At 47.4% G+C, this 23,048-nt stretch overlaps 1 protein-coding gene across 6 annotated transcripts in view; it reads left to right on the forward strand.

Annotated features, from left to right (window-relative positions):
• Positions 1 to 23,048, forward strand: part of LOC119173478 (metabotropic glutamate receptor-like) — a 450,920-nt gene that overhangs the window by 359,289 nt on the left and 68,583 nt on the right. For 5 of the 6 annotated variants that reach the window (XR_012895306.1, XM_075894965.1, XM_075894964.1 and 2 more), the window contains one exon: positions 14,675 to 14,876. Coding sequence is in view for 5 of the 6 variants with exons in the window: in XM_075894965.1 (XP_075751080.1) it covers positions 14,675 to 14,876 (202 nt within the window). In the remaining variant the exon portion in view is untranslated. Of the gene's footprint in view, positions 1 to 14,674; positions 14,909 to 23,048 lie in introns of all 6 variants that reach the window. The other variant, XM_075894968.1, reaches the window with a different exon arrangement.

Below are 23,048 nucleotides of genomic sequence, written 5' to 3' on the forward strand. Positions count from 1 at the left end.
CGTGAAGGTGTTTCTATGGCGTGCTTTCACCTCCTAAGCGGCGAAGATTCACGGAGAGTGCGAGCTTTGTCGAAGCTTAGGTGCAATCTTCGTCCTTCGCGTGGCATTTCTTGCCCAGCTGAAACCAACAACAACGTAATTAAGTTCCTAATAGGAAGATGTGAGCCTGACGCTTAGCAATGCGTGATGAGGAGCACAAGGAGCACTTCATGCCTGACAGTGTATCTGCGGTGTGAAACAGTGGCTTCGGTAAGCGCTGAAGCAGTGAAAGAGCGTTCGCGAAAGAGACGGTGAGAGGAAATTAGACCACTTCCAACTAAAGGGAACCACGAGGAGCATTCGAAACAGTGCATGGGTCGACTTGAAGTTTCGCCCACCCCGAGCACCTCGCCCGATGTTGACGCGTCCTTGCAAATGGAGCACACCATGAATTCGCTGTAGTTTCTGTCGCTGTTACTCGTCTCGGACTCTTGTTGAAGCACGCCATGCGGGAGCACGTGCGTCTGCGAAATCTCGCTCCCACGAATCCATCACGTGATTGCTCAGAGAATGCAAGGGGGAGAGGCCACAATCACTTACGCAAGCCCAAACGTGCTAGCGCATGCCAGCGCGTTCTCACAAGGACACAACGTCTTGGTTGACTGCGCGTCTGCAGGATCTCGTTCCCCGAAGCCATCACGTGATTGCTGAGAGAGTGTAAGGGGGAGAGGCTAAAACGTCTTACCCAGCTCCTTACACAGGCGGGAACGCGATAGCGTGTGATCGTGATTTGGCAGTGCTTGGGCCAGATGTTGCGCATGCGCATTAACGGTGGTCACGCCGCACACCGGATTGAACACCGCCATAAGCTGCTTCGCACTGAAAAGATATGAAGTAGGAAGAGGATAGCGGGAGACGGAGATGCGAGAAACAAATTCGGAGATTGACTTTAATCACATGGAGATTGACAGTAAACAAACCAAGATTGCGTGGAAAGGAGGCAACGCTTTGGCAAAGAACCCTTTTGCACACGTGAACCTGAGATATATATGGGGCGCGAAACGGAACTCGGTGGATGCGGCGTCTGATAAAGTATAAAAAAACTGCTTCCTCGAGCCGAACGACAATGAAAAAGAAGGCATGCGAAACGCGACGGTGCACATGTGTTGTTTGCAGGGAAGCGCGAGGCATAGGGACGATACAGCGACAAATTAAAGAAGATCAAAAAAACGACGAGCGATGATGCTTACTGTGCACCATTTCTGCTTCTCCTGTTGTTCTGAAAGAATGCGTGAATACACCGCGAACAAAGAAAACACTGCGTGCTTCTCCGCTCCTTAGCCACTAGGAACGAAGTATGGGATCTCATTTATCAGGGAGTCGCAATATTTGCGAACACTGTCGACGCTGCAGCCTTGTGAGACGTCCTGCTAAGTATACACTAAGCGCGCCACGCATGTTTGGCTCCGCTTCTTCTCCTGCCCTCTCTGTTACCTCCCCTCTGTTTCCTCATAGCTTCTTCGCCTTTTCATGGACCACGCGACGCCCCATAACTCTCTTGTATCGTGCGGGGGCGTCGCTTGAGATGCGCAAAATTTAAGCATGCAACGTATAAAAGGGCGTGTTCTGTTACGCTCGCTTCCCTACTCGCATTTTTTTTTTAGGACGAGGCTAGATTGTTGCGGAAAGACAGTCATAAACAAACCGAAAGAAAAGAATGACTTTAAACCGGAAGGCGTTGTCTCATGATTTCATCCTTATTACCCAAGAAAATTAATGGGCACTTACACAACTACAGTCGTGACCTTCCTTTTTTTCCTCTCTTTTGTATAGGTTTAGAAGAAAGCAGATGATGCATGGAAGTTTGTCGCAAAGCATATGACAATCGGAGGAGGAGAAAAGGGGGGTGGGTGGAATGGCTGTTATCTTCTCTTCAGGACAAATTTTTACCGTGCTACATCACCGTTCTTTTTTTCTCTTCTTTTTTTTCTCTATTTGGCGATTGTTTTTTTTCTCTTCTTTTTTTTCTCTATTTGGCGATTGTTGGTGTTCGGTTTAGTGATATTGATGCGTGTATGCAGGGAATGCTAGGATTACTTGTAAATGGTACCACTGCTCAGTGCATAAATTGGCCTTATAAATGACCTTCGGGGGTAAGCAACGCACGTCCCTTATAAAGTGCAAAATCAGTTCCGCGGAATCGCGCAAGATGAATGAAGGGTTGAGAAAGGAAAATAACCTCAAGCACACGTTTGTGGCACGACGCCACAAGGAAATCTATACTGGCTATACAGGCTGCGTAGTTGCCGAAAAATTCTTCCAGGTCCGGGGGTTCAACCCGGCACCAGCACCTTTCTGAGGTGCATGGTCACTCTATACCGAAGAAGCCAGTAGATGGTACAGGTACTCCAGGGTTGCTCACGGAGTCACTCCTTGCTCTACTTGTCAAGAAGAGGTCTTTCTATACTCCTTTCTGTAACACAGCGCTGGCTACAACCACCCCGATTCTCCATCTCTCCAACGCCTTTCTTACTGCGTAAATGTATGCACATTCACCCACAGCGGCTCAACTGTCGAACTGTGCAGCCTGAGATCGATACTCATTGGCGGATGCCCCATTTTCATGGTGTGGAAATGGGAAAACGCTGATGTACTTAGATCAAGGAAGTAAAATAGGAGGAAAATATCGGCAGGGAGCTCAACCAGTCTATGGGCAGCCGGCTTGCTACCCTGCGCATGTGAGGGGGATGTGGTAGATGAAAGATGACAGAAGGAAGAGAGATAAACACAGCACATTAAGCAGCACACGCGCGTACATAGATCAAGCTGTGCGTTGAACTGCCACAGGTGGTGGGCATTGGTCCAGACTACCCCACTACGTCGGTCCTCTTAATCAGATCATCTTTTTTGACGCGTAAAAAACTAGAAATTATTTATTTTAAGTTTCTTTCCCACCCCAATTGCGGACGATCGCGAACTTGCAAAGTGACCAGTGTACGATTACGATGCACAAAGCTCGCCGGGTTCCTGGCTCTGTGTCTAGCTAAAATAGCGAACGAGAAGCTGCGCGTCATAGGCGATCGCTTTCAAACTGTGTAATTAAATCATCTTGAAATCACTTCATTGTATACGCAGAAGCTACTTCCCCGTCTTCGTAAAATTGGAGACTCGAGTTACCGATAGAGCTCGGGGGAAAAACATGCGGTGAAGTTTCACCCGGACAAAACGTCTATGCTCGCGGGTATATAATACCGCGATAACATGTGCAGCTGGACCGCGGCAGCAAACAATGCCTTTCTCGAAACACAACCGCGGCGTTAAGCAAGCGCGAGGCTCCAAAGACTCGGCAACAACCAAACTTCGGTTGAAAGCCAGCGTGCTCCCGTTTGAACGCGATTAGTGCCGCGGGCTCTGTTCAGTGGCGAAAAATTCAATTACCCTTCTGGTACGTACGGCAGCGTTGTTACACGGTTTGCACACAAGACCGCGAGCTCTTCCCTCTTAAAGCATTTGTATGGTTCGCATTGTAATCACCGAACATAGTGGGAACAGGCGTTTCTGTGGAGAAAAGCTCGGAGTGAGTTCGAGAAGCTAACTCCTTGCTTACAGGTCCAAGTGATACAAAGAAACAGGGTTCTTTAAGACACAAAACATTTTAGTCAGCGTCTCACTACACCTCCACGAATAGCATTTCCTGAAGCGGCTATTTGTTCTCGTCTCATGCTATACTTGATTAATTTTTTTTCTCTGGTCTTAAGAACTTGTAGAGCACAAAAGGACGACGTTAAGCGGCGCGACTTCGACAAGTTGCGCTCAACGAAAACGTACCTTCAAACCGCGCAGAAAGTGCGTCGGCCGAACTTCCTCGATAGCTGGGGCGACGAATTTTATTTACATTCCGGCTCCCATCTACATGGAATGCTAATGTTCGTTTCGGCGCTCTTCTAAAGTCAGCTCGTGAAAAAAAGTGCGACAATAATTGGTTGTTATTCCAGTTTTCGCGCGCAAGTTTAACCAGCAATAATGCTTCATTTTGGTTTCCTCCGTGTACTTCTGGTTTTTTGTTGTTGTTTTTTCTTTCGGCAAACTTTCGTTGCTCACAGACTGTTGAGTGCCTGAGCGCTCTCTTTCTTTCTCGTCTCTCCATTTTTTTTTGCTAGGCTTACGTCGAGGAATAAATACAAGTGCAACACTTTACCTATTCTGTATCCTCGTCATACGAAAAATCTGAAACGTCAGACACAGAAAGGAAAGAAAACAGGAGAAACGAACACTTCGTCACACTCGGGGGGAAAAATTGTTTGAGTGATCTGCATACACCGCCAGAGGAAGCGACACACTTGCGATGCAAATGCGGTGCCGTGTTCCTATACGCTCTAACTGTATCATCCACGCCGACCTATATGCGTCACCCACCTCCTTACTTTTCCTAGTCGCCTATTTTTTTTTTCTCTACTTCCTTCTTTCCGAACTCTTCAACGCAACCGCTCCTCCCATTCTTGCACTCTTAGCACTCGCCGTCGTGCCTTCCCGGCCTTCCAAGTGCCGTGGCAATTCGGAAATAATGACGTAATCCATTTTTGACGAGTATTTGACGTCAGGCTGCTGCACTCTCACCTTCTGGCCACCGCATCGACCATCGTTCGCGTTTACCAGTGTTCGCGCCTTTGAGAGCGTCTCCGTGTAACGCCGGGTCTTGTTAAGCGTGCCTTCTTCAGTCATCGTTTATTCCCTGTGTCGTCACCTGCGAGGTGCCTATGGTGCGAAGTGGTTATGCATTACGCTAACCCGGTTTACTTTTCTTTTTTCTGCTTCAGTCTCGCCGGCTTTACCGAACGGCGCGTATGCAGAGTGAGTGCAGGCACGCCCCGAAGAGCTCCTTTCAGTGAACGCGGAAACCCGAAAGTATGACAAGGAGCATAATCTGTGAGCTTTTCAGCAGTTTCTTGTCATTTTCGTTGCCTGGTCTCAAGCTTGTAACGCGTTTTGAATATCACCCAAGCCGGTGCTTTTTGTTCGGCGATACGGGACGTGGCATTGTGTTTATACTGATGTTTGAGTATCTAAAGTATGGCGCATACCGCAATGACATCGACTGATCATATAAAAAAATGTAAACCAAATTTTAACTGGAAAATTCTGGAAAGAAAAAATAAAACTTATGAGAAATTGCAAAAACAAAGTGAGGCAACTATTATAAAAAAATTCAATTTCGGCAAAGGCCTAAGCATTGAATACAATAGTAACGCATCAAGCTGTTATACGATTTAACTCATATAACAGGCTAGAAGACTGCGTCACCAGAGGCTGGGAGACTGCGTCACAGTAATGTGGTAACCACAGTATCTATAAACAGGTGTTGCGAATGGTTGACTGCATGACATCCGACAGGAGGCGAAGTCCATGTCCGGCATCGAGAAACGTCACAAGCCACTGGTTTTCACGTCGAAGTAAACTAACGTTGAAGTCTCCAGTGACTGGTACATCCTGTAGGCACACCACACGGAAGTTGTGCACCAAGAAGCTGGTGACATCACTCCGCAAGGTTCCTGGTGAGCTGTGCATTGTTGGGACGACGAAGCCGTGCGATGTATTAACAGCGCAAGCCTGCCCCACAACTCATCTGGGGCAGCGAATTGAGTCTGTCCGTCTAAATCAATAATGGCGGTGCGCAATTCGATGGGAACTGAATCGGAAATGAAAGTAGTGACGTTTCTGTACCGCTCTTCAAGCACACTTCGTCTTCATACTTCGCAGCATTACAGCATTGCAAGATGAAAAAATTTCGTCCAGTTGTCCGGACCGTCACAAACCTAACCCAACGTCCAACCATATACTTCCGGACTTAGAAGCTCCTCTCAACAATCTTCTGGGTGCGCATCGTTGACCTGGAAACGGCACAAGCAACGTCAAAACTCCAGCGATTACCTATTGCTTTTCGATCATACGCCCGTCCTACGACACAACCCTGGTCCCCACTCTATAGCAATCATCAATGTACATAGCGAAACGATGCCCGCCTTCACGATGATAGGTTGTCCGCTGCGTAAGTCCTCCCGATAAATGGTGCAGGAGTAGGAATCATTCGGTGAAGTAAGCGAGGCACCGAAGCCAGCGGGCGGACCCTGCCGACCACCTTCATTAAACTGTCGCCGCTGTCCTGTGAGTGCGCCAGTATAGCGCGTCGTCGTGCCTTCGAAGTATTTCCAAGGGCGGCCGTTGGCCAGGCTCTTCTCTGCAGGAATAGAAGCGTCATCCCGACTTTTAGCCAGCCTCTCGATCATCGAGAAAAATACTGCTCCCCGTAGCCGCCCATGTATGGTATTTTTTTCGGCCGGAGCAGCGGCGCTTTTGCGTCGCTATTTGTGAAACTCTTCCAGGGAACCGAAGTGCGTTGCGTCTTCGCTGGCGCGCGCACTGGTTATTTATGATGAGATTAGTTCAGAGGAAAGGACCGAGGACAGTGGAAATCAAGGCTGGGCATATGTTGGGGCATACGAAATGGTGCGCTGTGTACTCATTTTTTTTTTGAGACCAGTAGAATAAGCGTTGGCTCCTTTCAGGGTGAGCTCCCGTTGTTAAATGGCTGAACTCTGGTGCGACTCTGCTGCAGTCAGAGTCAAATTGCGCTCTCCGTCTTTCTGCTCAGAAATGGAGCGCGCGAGAAATTGAAAACGGGGTCTATGTTTAAGTGTCATTCTTTACAAGGGGAATTACAGAAGTGATTCCGGCCTACCGTCATCCGTAATGAGCTTGCTTGGTTGCTTAGTGTGATAGAGTAAATTACTTGCCTCAAATAGTGCGTCTTGTCATTCATTTTGTCATAGGCCCCATCTATTTTGTGTAAATTAGGATTTATTGCACTTTATATAAACGACCATGACACCGCCATTTGCAAGTCGTGCGAGTCGTGATTAACGAATATGTACCGACCTCATGCCTTTTTACACTTATAGTTTACATATAGTTAATAGTTAATAGTTTACATTTAATATAGTAACATATACGCACCATTTTTGAAGCGTTCGACAACTCGCTCACAACGAAACTCACTGCTGGCGGTTTTCCTATCTATTCCCAGTCCTTGAAGGTACAGTTAATGCGAACACACAGAACGAACTAGCACAGATATTTCATACACGTCACGAAATCCTGTCGTCTTCAAGTAGCACAATAGGGCTTTCTTCACCTTGTGCATGCAATAAGTCGTAGGCCAAGGCACCAGAATCTTGTTCTATTTGATTTGATTGGTGTGTGGTGTTTAACGTCCCAAAAACCATCGTGTGATTATGAGAGACGCCGTAGTGGAGGGCTCCGGAAATTCTGACCACCTGAGGGTTCCTTAACGTGCACCCAAATCTGAGTACACAGGCCCACCGCATCTTCGCCTCCCAGAGTCTGTTTCTCCAATTGTGGTCTACCTTCTTTTCTTTCTCTCGCTCTTTCTTTATCTTATCTAATATCCGCTCTCTCTATCCCCACCACGTTTAGAGGGTAGCCAATAGAGCCAAAGCTTGGTAAACCTCCCTGCCTTTCTCCTCCATTTCTTTCTCTCTTCCTAACTTGAAGGTCCTGTACCTAAATATAAAGCAAGCAAAAATTAGGCACGACATAGAGAGGTTAAACATATGATACCCAGTAGCCTTTTAATTTTTTTTTATTCACATTCGGGAAGTCTGGCTGCACGTCCAGCCTCCTCGTCTCTTACTACACACAAAAAAAGGTTACTTATTCTGTTTGGGTAACAAATTAAACAATGCGCATAATAATTTCGCATAATTCTATCAAGGCGTGTGCTGTCGCTACCGTGCGGACGCAAGCGGCAAGCGCGATTCGCGTAACATACAGGGCAAACATTGCGCGTAATTGCAAGTCACCTGAACAATAACGCCGAAAGCATAACGTGCATTCGTTATCACTAGGGCGGCGCAGAATTCTCTCGCGGCTTATATTCCCGTGAACAGCGCCCCATGAAATCTGGCACGCACTCGCATAGCAAAACATTGCTGGTGAGATTCGCGCTTGCATTGAGAGCACGCGTACGCTAGCTTAAAAGGTCTTGTTTCGTTTTGTTTTGTTTATCGCTTGTTTTCTGAAGTTGTTCGCGTATCTCGCGAACAGTAGCGGTTCCTGATAAAAATTCACGGGGTGATTATGACCTGTTTGCCGAGAGAAAGAGTGACGGTATCTTTTATCCGTTGTTTACGCAGTCCCAGGGTTATCCGCTGTGCCCAACGGTTCTCGGCGAAGAACGCGCGAAGCGGCGTCACGTTAACTGGCGCTTGTCATTATTCAAAACGATGAATTGTTCCCCGGGAGCTCTTGAAAGCATCCTCCCCTGACGTCGGTGCATCCCAAAACGGCGGCTCAGAATGATTGCCCTTTGACCCAACTATTCGATATAGAACTTGAATGCGTGCGCACGTTTCATTCTCTCGTTTGTTCCGATTTGTTCAGCTTTGTTCCTCATTTCCTTATCGGTCGTTTTTTTTTCTTTCCGGTCGCTATACAACGTGCACACAGTGAGATGCGTGTCTTGCAGTGGTTGATTTGTTTAGCGCCAGAGGAATACGTGTTAACTTAATCCGCTACAAGTGCAGTTGTGCTTCATAGCACTGCTGCGTTCATTGGCATGTGATTTTGTTGTATTGCCAGCATTACTATCTCGGATTCACAGCTTCCCGCATTCCTTCGATTCATGACGACCGAAAAAATCGCCTGGCCTGCGCGGTAGGCGCAGCACAGTCACAGCGAAAGCTAGAAGAGCGGCCATTCAGATCCTTTTCAAAACACTCATTGGGTAACTACTGCAAGCGCACCTGCTTGGTACCCACTAGATGCATTAATTGTAAACTTTTGGGTAGTAGGCTGGCATTTGCTATGCAATTTTTCGTCATTCTTCCGAGGAGCGTGATATCCGCGAAACACTTGCTAGGAATTTTGTGCCAATCGTCCATGCAGTGGCTGACGACGATGAGGAATTATGGCTGATGTGGGTATGCGCCACGGTTAATAGGGAAACAAGAACAAGCTTTTGTAATGGGTTGGAGCATTGGACGGACCACTCGTTACGCTAATCGCATTGTATGACGACTGGTTGTTCTTCCGCTGATGTAAAATGCTTTGTAAGCGGTATTAACGCGATTGCTTTCCCGACATCAAGCCTGCCTAAGGCAAGTTCGACAACAAGTCACAAGCACCGAAGTTGCTCGGTGCTAGAATACTGGGCTGGCACCTAGCGTACCCGGGTTTCAGCCCCACTGTGCCATTGGTGCTAAGTCATGCCTGCCTAAGGCAAGTTTGACAACGAGTTACAAGCACCAGCGTAAATCAGTGGTAGAATACTGGTCTGGCACCCAGCGAAGCCGAGTACATGCCCCACTCAGTCATTAGTGCAACGTTTTTTTTTTCTAAATTTCGCGCGATGTGGTTACGGACACCGGCGGCGGCGGGCAACACGCAACTGCGCGTGACCCAAGTGGTGATCTCATAACAGCTTTCGCTGTAAAATGGGCCTGGCTACTCACTTAGGAAAGCATCCTACGAGTTAGTTAATAAGTTGGTTGGTTAGATTACTTTTTGTGTGTATGTAGATAGCCGGAACACTCACAGAAGCGTGAGTTTTTTTTACGATCTCCATTTATGCTGTGTTAGTCAGAATCGGGCTATCTCACGAAAATGGTAGAGAACGAAAGAGAGTAACTATGCGCAGATAATAACCAGATGCAAGTTTCCGGCTCGCTAGCCTTATGAGGTGGTGGAACAAAGAGACAAGGAGGAGGAAGAGGAGGAAAGATTAAGCGGATGGACGTGGAGGTTAGGCAGTTTTTAGACCAGCTGGCTACCCTGTGCTGGGGAAAGGGGTGAGGGGAATAAAAATGATAGAAAAGAAATTTAGAAGAGAGAAAGAAACGCAAAAAAATAGCGAAAGAGAACAAGCAAAATCAAATCAAATACGACACTAAAGTTTGTTTCTAAATCCAGTTGTCCGCAAAAAGCGTAACAAAGCTTTCAAAGCCTTCTGAGCTGAGAATGGACTCGGCCAATGACCCAGAATCATTTGTTCTGACAAAGGCCGATCGTCTAGTCTATCCAGAGCTTAAGTAGCCCCGCCACGGTGGTCTAGTGGCTAAGGTACTCGGCTGCTGACCCGCAGGTCGCGGGTTCAAATCCCGGCTGCTGCTGCTGCTGCTGCTGCTGCATTTCCGATGGAGGCGGAAATGTTGTAGGCCCGTGTGCTCAGATTTGGGTGTACGTTAAAGAACCCCAGGTGGTCGGAATTTCTGGAGCCCTCCACTACGGCGTCTCTCATTTATAGTGGTTTTGAGACGTTAAACCCCACATATCAATCAATCAGAGCTTAAGTAAGTTCTTGTCTTGGCGCGTTAAAATGGATACACTCACATAGAAGGTGGGTGATGGTTTCCTCGCAGCTACAATAAGTGCATGTAGAGGAGCTGGCCATTCCAATGAGATAGGAGTATGCGTTCGTGAAGGCCACTCCAAGCCAGAGGTGGCATAGAAGAGTCTCCTCAGCTCGAGATATTTCGGAGGGAAGACGAAGCTGCAGATCGGGATCCAAGTTATGCAGGCGCGCGTTTGGGAATTCTGTCGAGTTCCACTGTACCAGTGTGAGATCACGTGCAAGTGAATGAAGTCTTGCAGCTGCGTCGGTTCTTGAGGATGGGATGGCTGTGTATTGAGTAGCGTTGTGTGCAGATCTAGTGGCCTCATTAGCGCGATCGTTGCCATATATACCACAATGACCTGGTCTCCATACGCTATTCTGCGTGGTTTCTCGACTACTTGGGGGTGAAAAACCCATATTTCACGCTACTAACTGTTCATTAGGTCCGTGGCGAAAAGGTTACATGATACATTGAAAAGCTGCCTTCGAGTCCGAGAAGATAGATCAAGTTTCCGAAGGCTCTTCAACTATAAACTCCAGAGCTGCACGTATACGGCGGCAAATTCTGCAGCTGTCGATGACGTCAAATGCAATGTCATGAAATTAATTGTGATAGACTTCGCGGGAATAACCACCGCCCCTGCTGAGCTTACTGAAGAAACAGAGCCATTCGTGTAAATGTTAAGGCGTCTGTTGTGCTTCTCCTGCTTAAAGGTAAAGTGGCCTGTTTCAGGGCTAGATGCGACGACTTTTTCTTATTTTGATGCCAGGAATGCTAAGAAGAGCTTTGAGTGTCTGTAGGCACCACAATGGTAACGGCAGTCATGCTGCATGCGCGAAGTTCAATGGAAGGACTGTGCAATGCTGAGCTACAGTTGCGCTGAACGCCGGGGGGGGGGGGGGGGGGGGGCTATAAGTTCGAAGTGAGGCGAAGTGATGTGATATAATCCGAGCGAAATATCTTAAGTGCATTCTCAAAGCTTCTACGCGGATATATGTGTTGACTGGATAATAACGCGCGGTGACGACTGTCGCTGCTGTAGATGCGCATTTCGGAAAACCAAGGTATCGCAGTGCTTGGGCTTGCATCGACTGGAGGACACGCAAGTTTGTCCTTCGGATCCTGCAAAGCACGGGTGAGCTGTAGCGCATAAAACCGAGTAACAGAACAGTGTAGAGTTGAAGCATCGTTCGTACAGATGCACCACACGTTTTTATAGCAAGAAACCTTAGTACGTGGGTGATCAATGATCATGATGAGTTTCGTTTTCATGTAGGCGATGTGAGGGCTTCATGAGAGGTCACGATCAACTATGACTCCGAGGAATCGCTGGGTCTGCACGTAGTTGATCCTATTTTCATTGATTTTAATAACATACGGGCCCATCGCCTTATGCATGAATGCTATAAGCGAGCACTTCTCTCATGACAACTCCAGTCCCCGTTCTTCTAGGTACTTTGTCGTCAGTGTAGCTGCTCTCGGAAGCCGGACACGGGAATGAAGGCGTGTTACGTCTGACGCCCAGATGCAGATGTCATCTGCATATACTGATAGATGGACTGATTCTGTAAGAGCTTCAACCAGGTCGAGGAGCGCTAGATCGAAAAGTGTGGGGCTAAGAAGGGGAAACGCTTTCCAGGTGGAGGCGTTCACACAGGCCGTGATGGATCGCAAGAAGCGCGGTAAAGTTCTTCTGATAGGACAATAGGTATGCTGTCCGTGCCGGGGGAATATTCCGACGTAAGTTGGTCGTCCAGCTCAATGCCCACAGAATCGGCTCGGTGGTTGCCAAGATCACTGTCGCACCATCGGCAATGCAAAGAACAGCCAGTGCTCAGCCCATCAAGTGTAGCTTGTTCTATACATAAATCTGCATGTATGGAATGATGGATGAATAATTGGATGGATATTGTGAACGTCGCAATTGTAACGGAGACTTGTAAGTCATCAAGCTCTATCTTTAATTCTTCCCTATACGCGTTGCCTGCTCAAATTACATATTTTCCCCTTGAAATCTCGGCAACTTGTCTTCGCGCGTGCTAACTTAAGCTGTTCATAGTTACTTCGTGGATGTTAAGCTACAAACTCGTAGATAAACAAATTTGTAGCTATAGGTAAACTATGATACGTTCATAGCGTATGCCATGCTAAAATCTATAGCACCCATTTCAATGCACAAAGACAAGAACTCACTGCAGCTCTGGATAGACTATGTGATCGGCCTTTCTCGGAACAAAAGATTCTGGGTCATTGGCCGAGCCCATCCTCAACCCAGAAGGCTGTGAAAGCTTTGCTGCGCTTTTTGCGGACAACTGGCCTCAGAGACAGACTTTAGTGTCTTATACTCTTTGATGGTGCCTTTCCTCCGTCGCAATTTTTTTTTGTAATTTCTCTCTCTCTTCGCAACATTTATTTTTAACATATTTTATTCCCCTCACCCCTTTCCCCAGTACAGGGTAGCCAGCCGGTCTAAAAACTGGCTAACCTCCCTGTCTTTCCGCTTAAACTTTCTTCCTCCTCCTATAGCATGGTAGAACGCCGCAACTTTGCTTAGTTGCCCTTTGCATTTCGTCATGCGTTTAGAATACTTCTAAATACGCCAAAACAAGTCTCCCCGACTGCTCTTTCTTGCCCTTTGACTGTTGCCTGCATTCGGAACACTTCATTGAGTGAAAGCTTCGTAGCTGTGCAGGCCGTCCTCATGCTCTATGCTTTCTTCTTTTTTCAGAACAGACGCCTGTTCGCACGCTAAGTTTATTTGTTCTGAAGTTTACCTCTTCAATGAGCGACGCCGCAGGCATGCTGCTGGCAGCCTCAAAACATTGCAGCAGCAGTAGTTGTCCACGAGTGGCCGACTTCGCATGAGCTCTGGCATTTAGTCCTATTCGTGCGCCCTTGTATAGACTATCTCAGAAGAGCACGCAGCCCCTGCACGTTTTGTTACCTCCGTGCCTCCATACGGGCAAGCATCAAACAAGGCGGCCCCTTTGTTGGCTTTCAAAGTAAACCTACGACTCCCTCGCCTGCTTCAGTGTGCAGCGTTAATCGGCACGAGCACGTTGTTAGGAGTGCGATGTTTATGCGCGTTAAAGAGGGAAAGAGGCTTGAGGTGAGGGGAAGAGAGTGTTGGTGTCGCGAACTGCTTCGAAGAACTTTGGACAACTTTCGTGCGTGAGTTCGCCACCCGATGCCTATTTATGCTCTTGCGATTCCAGTGAAAACATTCTGCATGGACCTTGTCAATTCAAGAATTCCGAGAGCAAAAGTGTTTGTAAGCCTAAACGCCATTGAAAATGAAAGCGATGAGCCAATAATTTGCTTGACAGTAATCAGGTTGATGCAACGAGGCACCCCCCCCCCCCCCAGTCAATGGCGTAGAGTCTGCAAAACACTTTTCCACTAGCGCTGCAAGCTAATTGTGAAACTATACGGCTGAAAGTTTTGTGCAGTATACCTTTAGTCGAAATCGCATACCGGGCCAACTTCTACAGTGATTTCATCATGGATGGTGGTGTACGGGCCAATCTATTTGTTTAACGGTGATCCCTTGTGTCGTATATATAGATAATAGCTCTTAGTCTACATGTGTCAGATCGAAAATATAGTCTAGAGGTCTGTGGACCTGCAGCTATGGCTACTCCATCCTTGCATAAGTCGATGGCGCAATACTGAACAGAAGAGCTACATATTTAGTAACTTACCTGTCTAATTAATGCCTTCATTTCGGCCTTTCCCACCTTGCAATGTTCCCTCTTGCCGGACTTCCCAACTTTTTCTATCTTCCTTCCCGATCAATTCAACCTTAACCCTGTTGATTTACCAAACAATCTCAGTTGCACTAGAACAGATAAGCAGTTCCCTGCAAAACATAAAACAAAATTTTAGGGCACTGACATACCCGGTTTACAATGCGAGCAGCTCTGAGGCGTTGTTGCTGTGTTTTTGAGAAACGGACTTGATGAGAAATTATTCCTGCTAACAACGTTATTGCATCTTACTTGGACAGTGTCGTAGGGATCACACTGAAGTGTCGTCACAGTACCATGTGACGACTCTCTTTTTTCCCTTTCATTATTTTACGCCCCCTTTTCCTCGTTCAGGGTATCAAACCTCCCTGTATTTTTTTTCCCCTCGCTGTTCTTCACGGAAGGTGTATACTTGCGTTATTCGTCACAAAACTTCAAGTAACACTTGCTGTCGTACTCGATGTCACACGAAGCAAAGCGTTCGCTCTACGGTGGCCTAAACGTGGCTTTCGTACTTTCCCTGCTTCCCGATTATCGCAGATTCAGATCACGACGCTGTGCGTTTCCATCTCTCTGAGCGCGTACGTGGCGCTGTTCTGCCTGTTCTCACCGAAGATCTACATCATCCTCTGCCACCCGGACAAGAACGTGCGCAAGCTGACCATGAACAGCGCCACCTACAAGAAGGCTCCCACGAGCAGCACGTGCGGCACCTCCGTCAACCACGGCACCTGCGGCACCGGTGAGTGCGCCGACCCAAGCTGCAGCTCGACGGTAAACACCCTCTGCTATACCAGGCCCCTATTTAAGAAAACGCCATTGCAGAGTCGTAGTGACGGGGTACCATTAAACACCCTCTGCCATACCAGGCCCCTATACATTCGAGAAAACGCCATTGCAGAGTCGTTGTGACGGGGTTCCATTAAACACCCTCTGCCATACCAGGCCCATATACATTTAAGAGAACGCCATTGCAGAGTCGTATACTGAGGGGGTACCATTAAACACCCTCTGCTATACCAGGCCCCTATACATTTAAGAAAACGCCATTGCAGAGCCGTAGTGACGGGGTACCGTTAAACACCCTCTGCTATACCAGGCCCCCCTATACATTCAAGAAAACGCCATTGCAGAGTCGTAGTGACGGGGTACCATTAAACACCATCTGCTATACCAGGCCCCTATTTAAGAAAACGCCATTGCAGAGTCGTAGTGACGGGGTACCATTAAACACCATCTGCTATACCAGGCCCCTATACATTTAAGAAAACGCCATTGCAGAGTCGTAGTGACGGGGTACCATTAAACACCATCTGCTATACCAGGCCCCTATTTAAGAAAACGCCATTGCAGAGTCGTAGTGACGGGGTACCATTAAACACCATCTGCTATACCAGGCCCCTATACATTTAAGAAAACGCCATTGCAGAGTCGTAGTGACGGGGTACCATTAAACACCATCTGCTATACCAGGCCCCTATTTAAGAAAACGCCATTGCAGAGTCGTAGTGACGGGGTACCATTAAACACCATCTGCTATACCAGGCCCCTATACATTTAAGAAAACGCCATTGCAGAGTCGTAGTGACGGGGTACCATTAAACACCATCTGCTATACCAGGCCCCTATTTAAGAAAACGCCATTGCAGAGTCGTAGTGACGGGGTACCATTAAACACCATCTGCTATACCAGGCCCCTATACATTCGAGAAAACGCCATTGCAGAGTCGTAGTGACGGGGTACCATTAAACACCATCTGCCATACCAGGCCCCTATACATTCAAGAAAACGACGTTGCAGAGTCGTAGTGACGGGGTACCATTAAACACCATCTGCCATACCAGGCCCCTATACATTCGAGAAAACGCCATTGCAGAGTCGTAGTGACGGGGTACCATTAAACACCATCTGCCATACCAGGCCCCTATACATTCAAGAAAACGACATTGCAGAATCGTAGTTACGGGGTACCATTAAACACCTTCTGCCATACCAGGCCCCTATACATTCAAGAAAACGACATTGCAGAATCGTAGTGACGGGGTACAATTAAACACCATCTGCCATACCAGGCCCCTATACATTCAAGAAAACGACATTGCAGAGTCGTAGTGACGGGGTACCATTAAACACCTTCTGCCATACCAGGCCCCTATACATTCAAGAAAACGACATTGCAGAGTCGTAGTGACGGGGTACCATTAAACACCTTCTGCCATACCAGGCCCCTATACATTTAAGAAAACGCCATTTCAGAGTCGTAGTGACGGGGTACCATTAAACACCCTCTGCTATACCAGGCCCCTATACATTTAAGAAAACGCCATTGCAGAGTCGTAGTGACGGGGTACCATTAAACACCCTCTGCCATACCAGGCCCCTATACATTCAAGAAAACGCCATTACAGAGTCGTTGTGACGGGGTACCATTAAACACCATCTGCTATACCAGGCCCCTATACATTTAAGAAAACGCCATTGCAGAGTCGTAGTGACGGGGTACCATTAAACACCCTCTGCTATACCAGGCCCCTATACATTTAAGAAAACGCCATTTCAGAGTCGTAGTGACGGGGTACCATTAAACACCCTCTGCTATAACAGGCCCCTATACATTTAAGAAAACGCCATTGCAGAGTCGTAGTGACGGGGTACCATTAAACACCCTCTGCCATACCAGGCCCCTATACATTCAAGAAAACGCCATTACAGAGTCGTTGTGACGGGGTACCATTAAACACCTTCTGCCATACCAGGCCCCTATACATTTAAGAAAACGCCATTGCAGAGTCGTAGTGACGGGGTACCATTAAACACCCTCTGCTATACCAGGCCCCTATACATTTAAGAAAACGCCATTGCAGAGTCGTAGTGACGGGGTACCATTAAACACCCTCTGCCATACCAGGCCCCTATACATTCAAGAAAACGCCATTACAGAGTCGTTGTGACGGGGTACCATTAAACACCTTCTGCCATACCAGGCCCCTATACATTTAAGAAAACGCCATTGCAGAGTCGTAGTGACGGGGTACCATTAAACACCCTCTGCTATACCAGGCCCCTATACATTTAAGAAAACGCCATTTCAGAGTCGTAGTGACGGGGTACCATTAAACACCCTCTGCTATACCAGGCCCCTATACATTCAAGAAAACGCCATTACAGAGTCGTTGTGACGGGGTACCATTAAACACCATCTGCTATACCAGGCCCCTATACATTTAAGAAAACGCCATTGCAGAGTCGTAGTGACGGGGTACCATTAAACACCCTCTGCTATACCAGGCCCCTATACATTTAAGAAAACGCCATTTCAGAGTCGTAGTGACGGGGTACCATTAAACACCCTCTGCTATACCAGGCCCCTATACATTTAAGAAAACGCCATTACAGAGTCGTTGTGACGGGGTACCATTAAACACCTTCTGCCATACCAGGCCCCTATACATTTAAGAAAACGCCATTGCAGAGTCGTAGTGACGGGGTACCATTAAACACCCTCTGCTATACCAGGCCCCTATACATTTAAGAAAACGCCATTTCAGAGTCGTAGCGACGGGGTACCATTAAACACCCTCTGCTATACCAGGCCCCTATACATTTAAGAAAACGCCATTTCAGAGTCGTAGTGACGGGGTACCATTAAACACCCTCTGCTATACCAGGCCCCTATACATTTAAGAAAACGCCATTGCAGAGTCGTAGTGACGGGGTACCATTAAACACCCTCTGCCATACCAGGCCCCTATACATTCAAGAAAACGCCATTACAGAGTCGTTGTGACGGGGTACCATTAAACACCTTCTGCCATACCAGGCCCCTATACATTCAAGAAAACGCCATTACAGAGTCGTTGTGACGGGGTACCATTAAACACCTTCTGCTATACCAGGCCCCTATACATTTAAGAAAACGCCATTGCAGAGTCGTAGTGACGGGGTACCATTAAACACCCTCTGCCATACCAGGCCCCTATACATTCAAGAAAACGCCATTACAGAGTCGTTGTGACGGGGTACCATTAAACACCATCTGCCATACCAGGCCCCTATACATTCAAGAAAACGACATTGCAGAGTCGTAGTGACGGGGTACCATTAAACACCTTCTGCCATACCAGGCCCCTATACATTTAAGAAAACGCCATTGCAGAGTCGTAGTGACGGGGTACCATTAAACACCATCTGCCATACCAGGCCCCTATACATTCAAGAAAACGACATTGCAGAGTCGTAGTGACGGGGTACCATTAAACACCATCTGCCATACCAGGCCCCTATACATTCGAGAAAACGCCATTGCAGAGTCGTAGTGACGGGGTACCATTAAACACCATCTGCCATACCAGGCCCCTATACATTCAAGAAAACGACATTGCAGAATCGTAGTGACGGGGTACAATTAAACACCTTCTGCCATACCAGGCCCCTATACATTTAAGAAAACGCCATTGCAGAGTCGTAGTGACGGGGTACCATTAAACACCCTCTGCTATACCAGGCCCCTATACATTTAAGAAAACGCCATTTCAGAGTCGTAGTGACGGGGTACCATTAAACACCCTCTGCTATACCAGGCCCCTATACATTTAAGAAAACGCCATTGCAGAGTCGTAGTGACGGGGTACCATTAAACACCCTCTGCCATACCAGGCCCCTATACATTCAAGAAAACGCCATTACAGAGTCGTTGTGACGGGGTACCATTAAACACCATCTGCTATACCAGGCCCCTATACATTTAAGAAAACGCCATTGCAGAGTCGTAGTGACAGGGTACCATTACACACCCTCTGCCATACCAGGCCCCTATACATTCATGAAAACGCCATTACAGAGTCGTTGTGACGGGGTACCATTAAACACCATCTGCTATACCAGGCCCCTATACATTTAAGAAAACGCCATTGCAGAGTCGTAGTGAGGGGGTACCATAAGAAGCTTGCGTACGCGCGAGGCTGTAGGGGCGGAGTTTTCTCGCAAATTCTTAGGTTGTCACGGACCATGCGCCGTACTGCATTAGGGGTACTCGTCGTTTGAACTGCATTTTGTGCCACGAATCCCTGCACTCGCAAGTTATGACGTAAACCAAGCTACGTGAAAACGGCACTGCAGCATCTTTTGTGGTTGTTAGGTGCACTATGGTTACCGGTAAATACAGCGAAACAGCGCTTCACCGATCCCACGCTCGCATGCAGAAGTGGTATACGTGGTTGAACCCTGCGTTTACAAAAGGTTGTTAACGATTTACAGTACTCTGCACTCTACTATGAGAGAGCAAAAAGCCGGATGAGGATGGCGGCTGTGACGCAGGGATGGCTCTATGATGAGATGTTTTATCTAGGTTCCCTATAATGCTCTCACCTAGTACTATGCTAGTCCGCATGGTCCCAGCGGCTAAGGCGTTGTTAACATTTCAAGACAAGGTCACCTGTACACAACACTAAAGGCGCTTTTTAGCGAAAAAAAAACTAGTTTTTTGTTTGTTTGTTTTTTATGACTTGCTCGAGATTCTGCTTTTTTGTGATTTAATTGCCTTGGTTTTGTACATATACTAGCTACGGCTCTAAATTAATACTCGTGTCAAGCGGTCAAGGGAAGTGCACCTACGAGAACACTGCCGCTTCTAGACTCTCGGGGACTCTATAAAGGAGCACTGACATCGAACTTTAAAATCGAGATGTGCCCATCATTCGATCGCTTGGTATGCATAGGTCTTCTTGGCCAAATTTGAACGGCATCCGTCGCGTGAAAGTTATTTTAATTGGATGTCAAACAGCGTAGAAAAGCTAAGGAGAAAAAAAAACTGAAAATAGACTGCCCTGCGACATCGACACTAGTGCTACGTGTTCGGTGTGATACATTCCACAAATACCATCCTGAGTGACGATGCCCTAGTAGTGATGACGTGTACGATCCGAGTGTTCTCATCGTGGCGCCGACTGGCGCCGAACCGCAGAAACGCACTCGCTCGTCGCGTCTGATCTTCGTCACACCGGTTTGAATGATTTTGTGAAATTATCAAGAAAAAAACCACCTTTAAAAGAACGGTGAAAGAAAAGGGCATTATTAAACGTGTGCTTGTCGGTCAGCATGTCGGGGAATCGTTGTGAGTTGCAGGGGAGTTGCAGTTCTCTAGTTCGAAGCACGGAAAAGGTGCAATGAGGGTGCCTTTTCGTATCACGTATGTGTTAGACATCACCGCGACCACAAGCTATTAAAAGTGGAACATCGTATAGTCAAATATCATCGCTAACAATTAACACGCATGCATCGTTGAATTTTAGTTCATCTGTATACTTTGCGTCCACGTAGAAGTGGTAATACCGTGTTAACCGCCAGAGACTGTATAGGTGGGGCCATCTGGAGGTGCGAAAAAGAACCCGGCAAGCAGGAAACGTATTCTATTTCTCCGTTGATGCTCATTCGCGATAGCTCCTCTGCGTATACCTGAGTGCTTTGCACGCCAAAACATGCCAATAAAGCTAACTGAGACACACAAGCTCACTCGCCCAACAGTTGACTGTTGGTCGAGTTGGTGCTTTGACATAGAAACCATGGTGAGAGCGCAACAAAACACGAGGTGTGGATTCTCCTTGAATAAAGCCAGTTGGTAGTTTGCACCTGTCCTCGTCTGTCTCTTTCTGTGTGTCGTGTTTTATTGCGCTCTCACCGTAGTTTCTATGTCAGAGCCCTTCTCCGCAGGAACCAAACCCTTGGACTGCAATCATTATCCCTTAACAAGTCTCACCTTAAGAGACAATTGCCTACGGGGCATGACGGCCTGTATTCTAATCTCAGCACCGGCAAGCAAATATCCTGTGCTTTATATGTACAATCGCGCTCAATATGGCTTGCAACACGGGAGCGCGTGGCCTCATAAATTTAAGAGAGTGAGAAACGAGAAAAAAGGAAAGCAGGGATTGATTGATATGTGGGGTTTAACGTCCCAAAACCACTATATGAATATGAGAGACGCCGTAGTGGAGGGCTCCGGAAATTTAGACCACCTGGGGTTCTTTAACGTGCACCCAAATCTGAGCACATGGGCCTACAACATTTCCGCCTCCATCGGAAATGCAGCCGCCGCAGCCGGGATTCGAACCCGCGCCCTGCGGGTCAGCAGCCGAGTACCTTAGCCACTAGACCACCGCGGCGGGGCAAGGAAAGCAGGGAGGTTAACCAGATGTTGGTATCCGGTATGCTACCCTACACTGGGGTTGGGGAATAGTAGGTTGAAAGAGAAAGGGAGAGTTAAAAATAAATAAGAGAAAAACACCGACACACACGCACACACAAAATCAGTCCACTCAGAGGCGTTCCGACAGGCCAGTAGTTCGTAAGAAGCCCGGTAGCGCTTGCACGGCTGTCTCATAAATTTAAGGTAATTGGTGAAATAAATACTCTCAGTTCGCGCTTCTTTATGAACCAATTCAACTTTTTCACTTTAACCACTGCCAGCTTGCTTCAACTCACATTGAGCGCGGCTGTATACAGTCGTCAGCAAGCTTTATTCGAACGCTCTCCAGCGTGACCTGGACTAGTTTGACTGATGCCAGCCGCGAAAGGCTGGACGCTGTTGCCGAGATAACACATCGGTATGCTTGGATAGTGTGCCGGCGTGTGTTCGTAACATCTCGGCAGCAGAACCCAAAGCTACGTGCGCTGACGTATGTCAAACCGTTTCGAGACACGCTGCAAGCATTCGAGTTAGGTTTGGTGATGTCTCTATACGTTCATTTTTTATAGTATTGATCGTCTTTCGTAACGGAGGGACAGCAAGTTTTCCCGTTCAGTCGAGGTACAAATGCTTGCGCATTTAGAGAAGCACGGTTTGCAAGCGTTGGGACGAGCCTATAGGGTGCCACAGCGCGTGCTACGGTCGGCCTGCGCAGTGCGGAACGCGTCCCAGTAGCCTCGTGATTGGAAAGACCGAGAAAAGAAAATGAGGTACAAAACAAGAGTTCACGCGTAAAAACTGACCGCAGCCCGCGTCGTCCAATGCATAATCGACCCGACACTCCCCCGTCACTACAGCCCGGACGTGTTGTGGTCCCGAGCAGCCTGTCGCAAAGAACGTTGTGGCCTGGGCTCGTACAACAATGTGGCATGTATAAGCGTGGCAGAAAAGGGGGGGGGGGGGGGGGGCTCTGTCGGGTGGTATATTAGGCTGCGCGCGCTTCCTATATACGCGCCGCCGCCCCTGCGGGCCGCTTGCATAGCTTACGTAAATTGATCGGCCTCCGCAATGGATGAGACCTCGGCGTGGCGTTTGGCGGTTGCTGCTTGGACGTGGATATATAGCGCTTCGCAGATGCTCGCCTGCCGCCGTCCGCTGGTCCTGAAGGTCAAGCCGAACGAGATGACGGGGCGGAGCAACTATTCATACGCGACCGGTTCTTTCTTCGTGTTTTTTTCTTCCTTTTTCTTTCTTTCTTTGAGCGCATTTTGGGAGAGTATCGGGTTCAGTTTGGAATAGGCAAACATTGTGGTAACACGCAGTGAATTCTCTTCCGTCACGCATGGTCCACATGATCAAGATTAGACAGGATGAAAGTTCTTGCGAATTAATCCTGACTAGGCAAATTGTAGAGCAAGGATTGTCGACTACATATTATGTAGCCAATCGATCGATCGACTGATTAATTAAATAATAATAATTATTTATTATTATATATTGATTGATTTGGGTTCATAATTATGGCAGAGTAACTCACGTTACTAAAGGATGTACGCCGAACTCATTGATTCAGTCAAATAATCAATCATTCAGTCAGCCAATGAGGCGAGCTTTTAATTAGTATAGCATACTGTACGTAGACGAAACGAGGTCGTAGGAGAATCCCATCTTGTGCGACTTGCTTGCTAATATATATATATATATATATATATATATATATATATATATAT

This window comes from Rhipicephalus microplus, chromosome 5 (genome assembly GCF_043290135.1).
Source record: "Rhipicephalus microplus isolate Deutch F79 chromosome 5, USDA_Rmic, whole genome shotgun sequence".
NCBI lineage: Eukaryota > Metazoa > Arthropoda > Arachnida > Ixodida > Ixodidae > Rhipicephalus > Rhipicephalus microplus.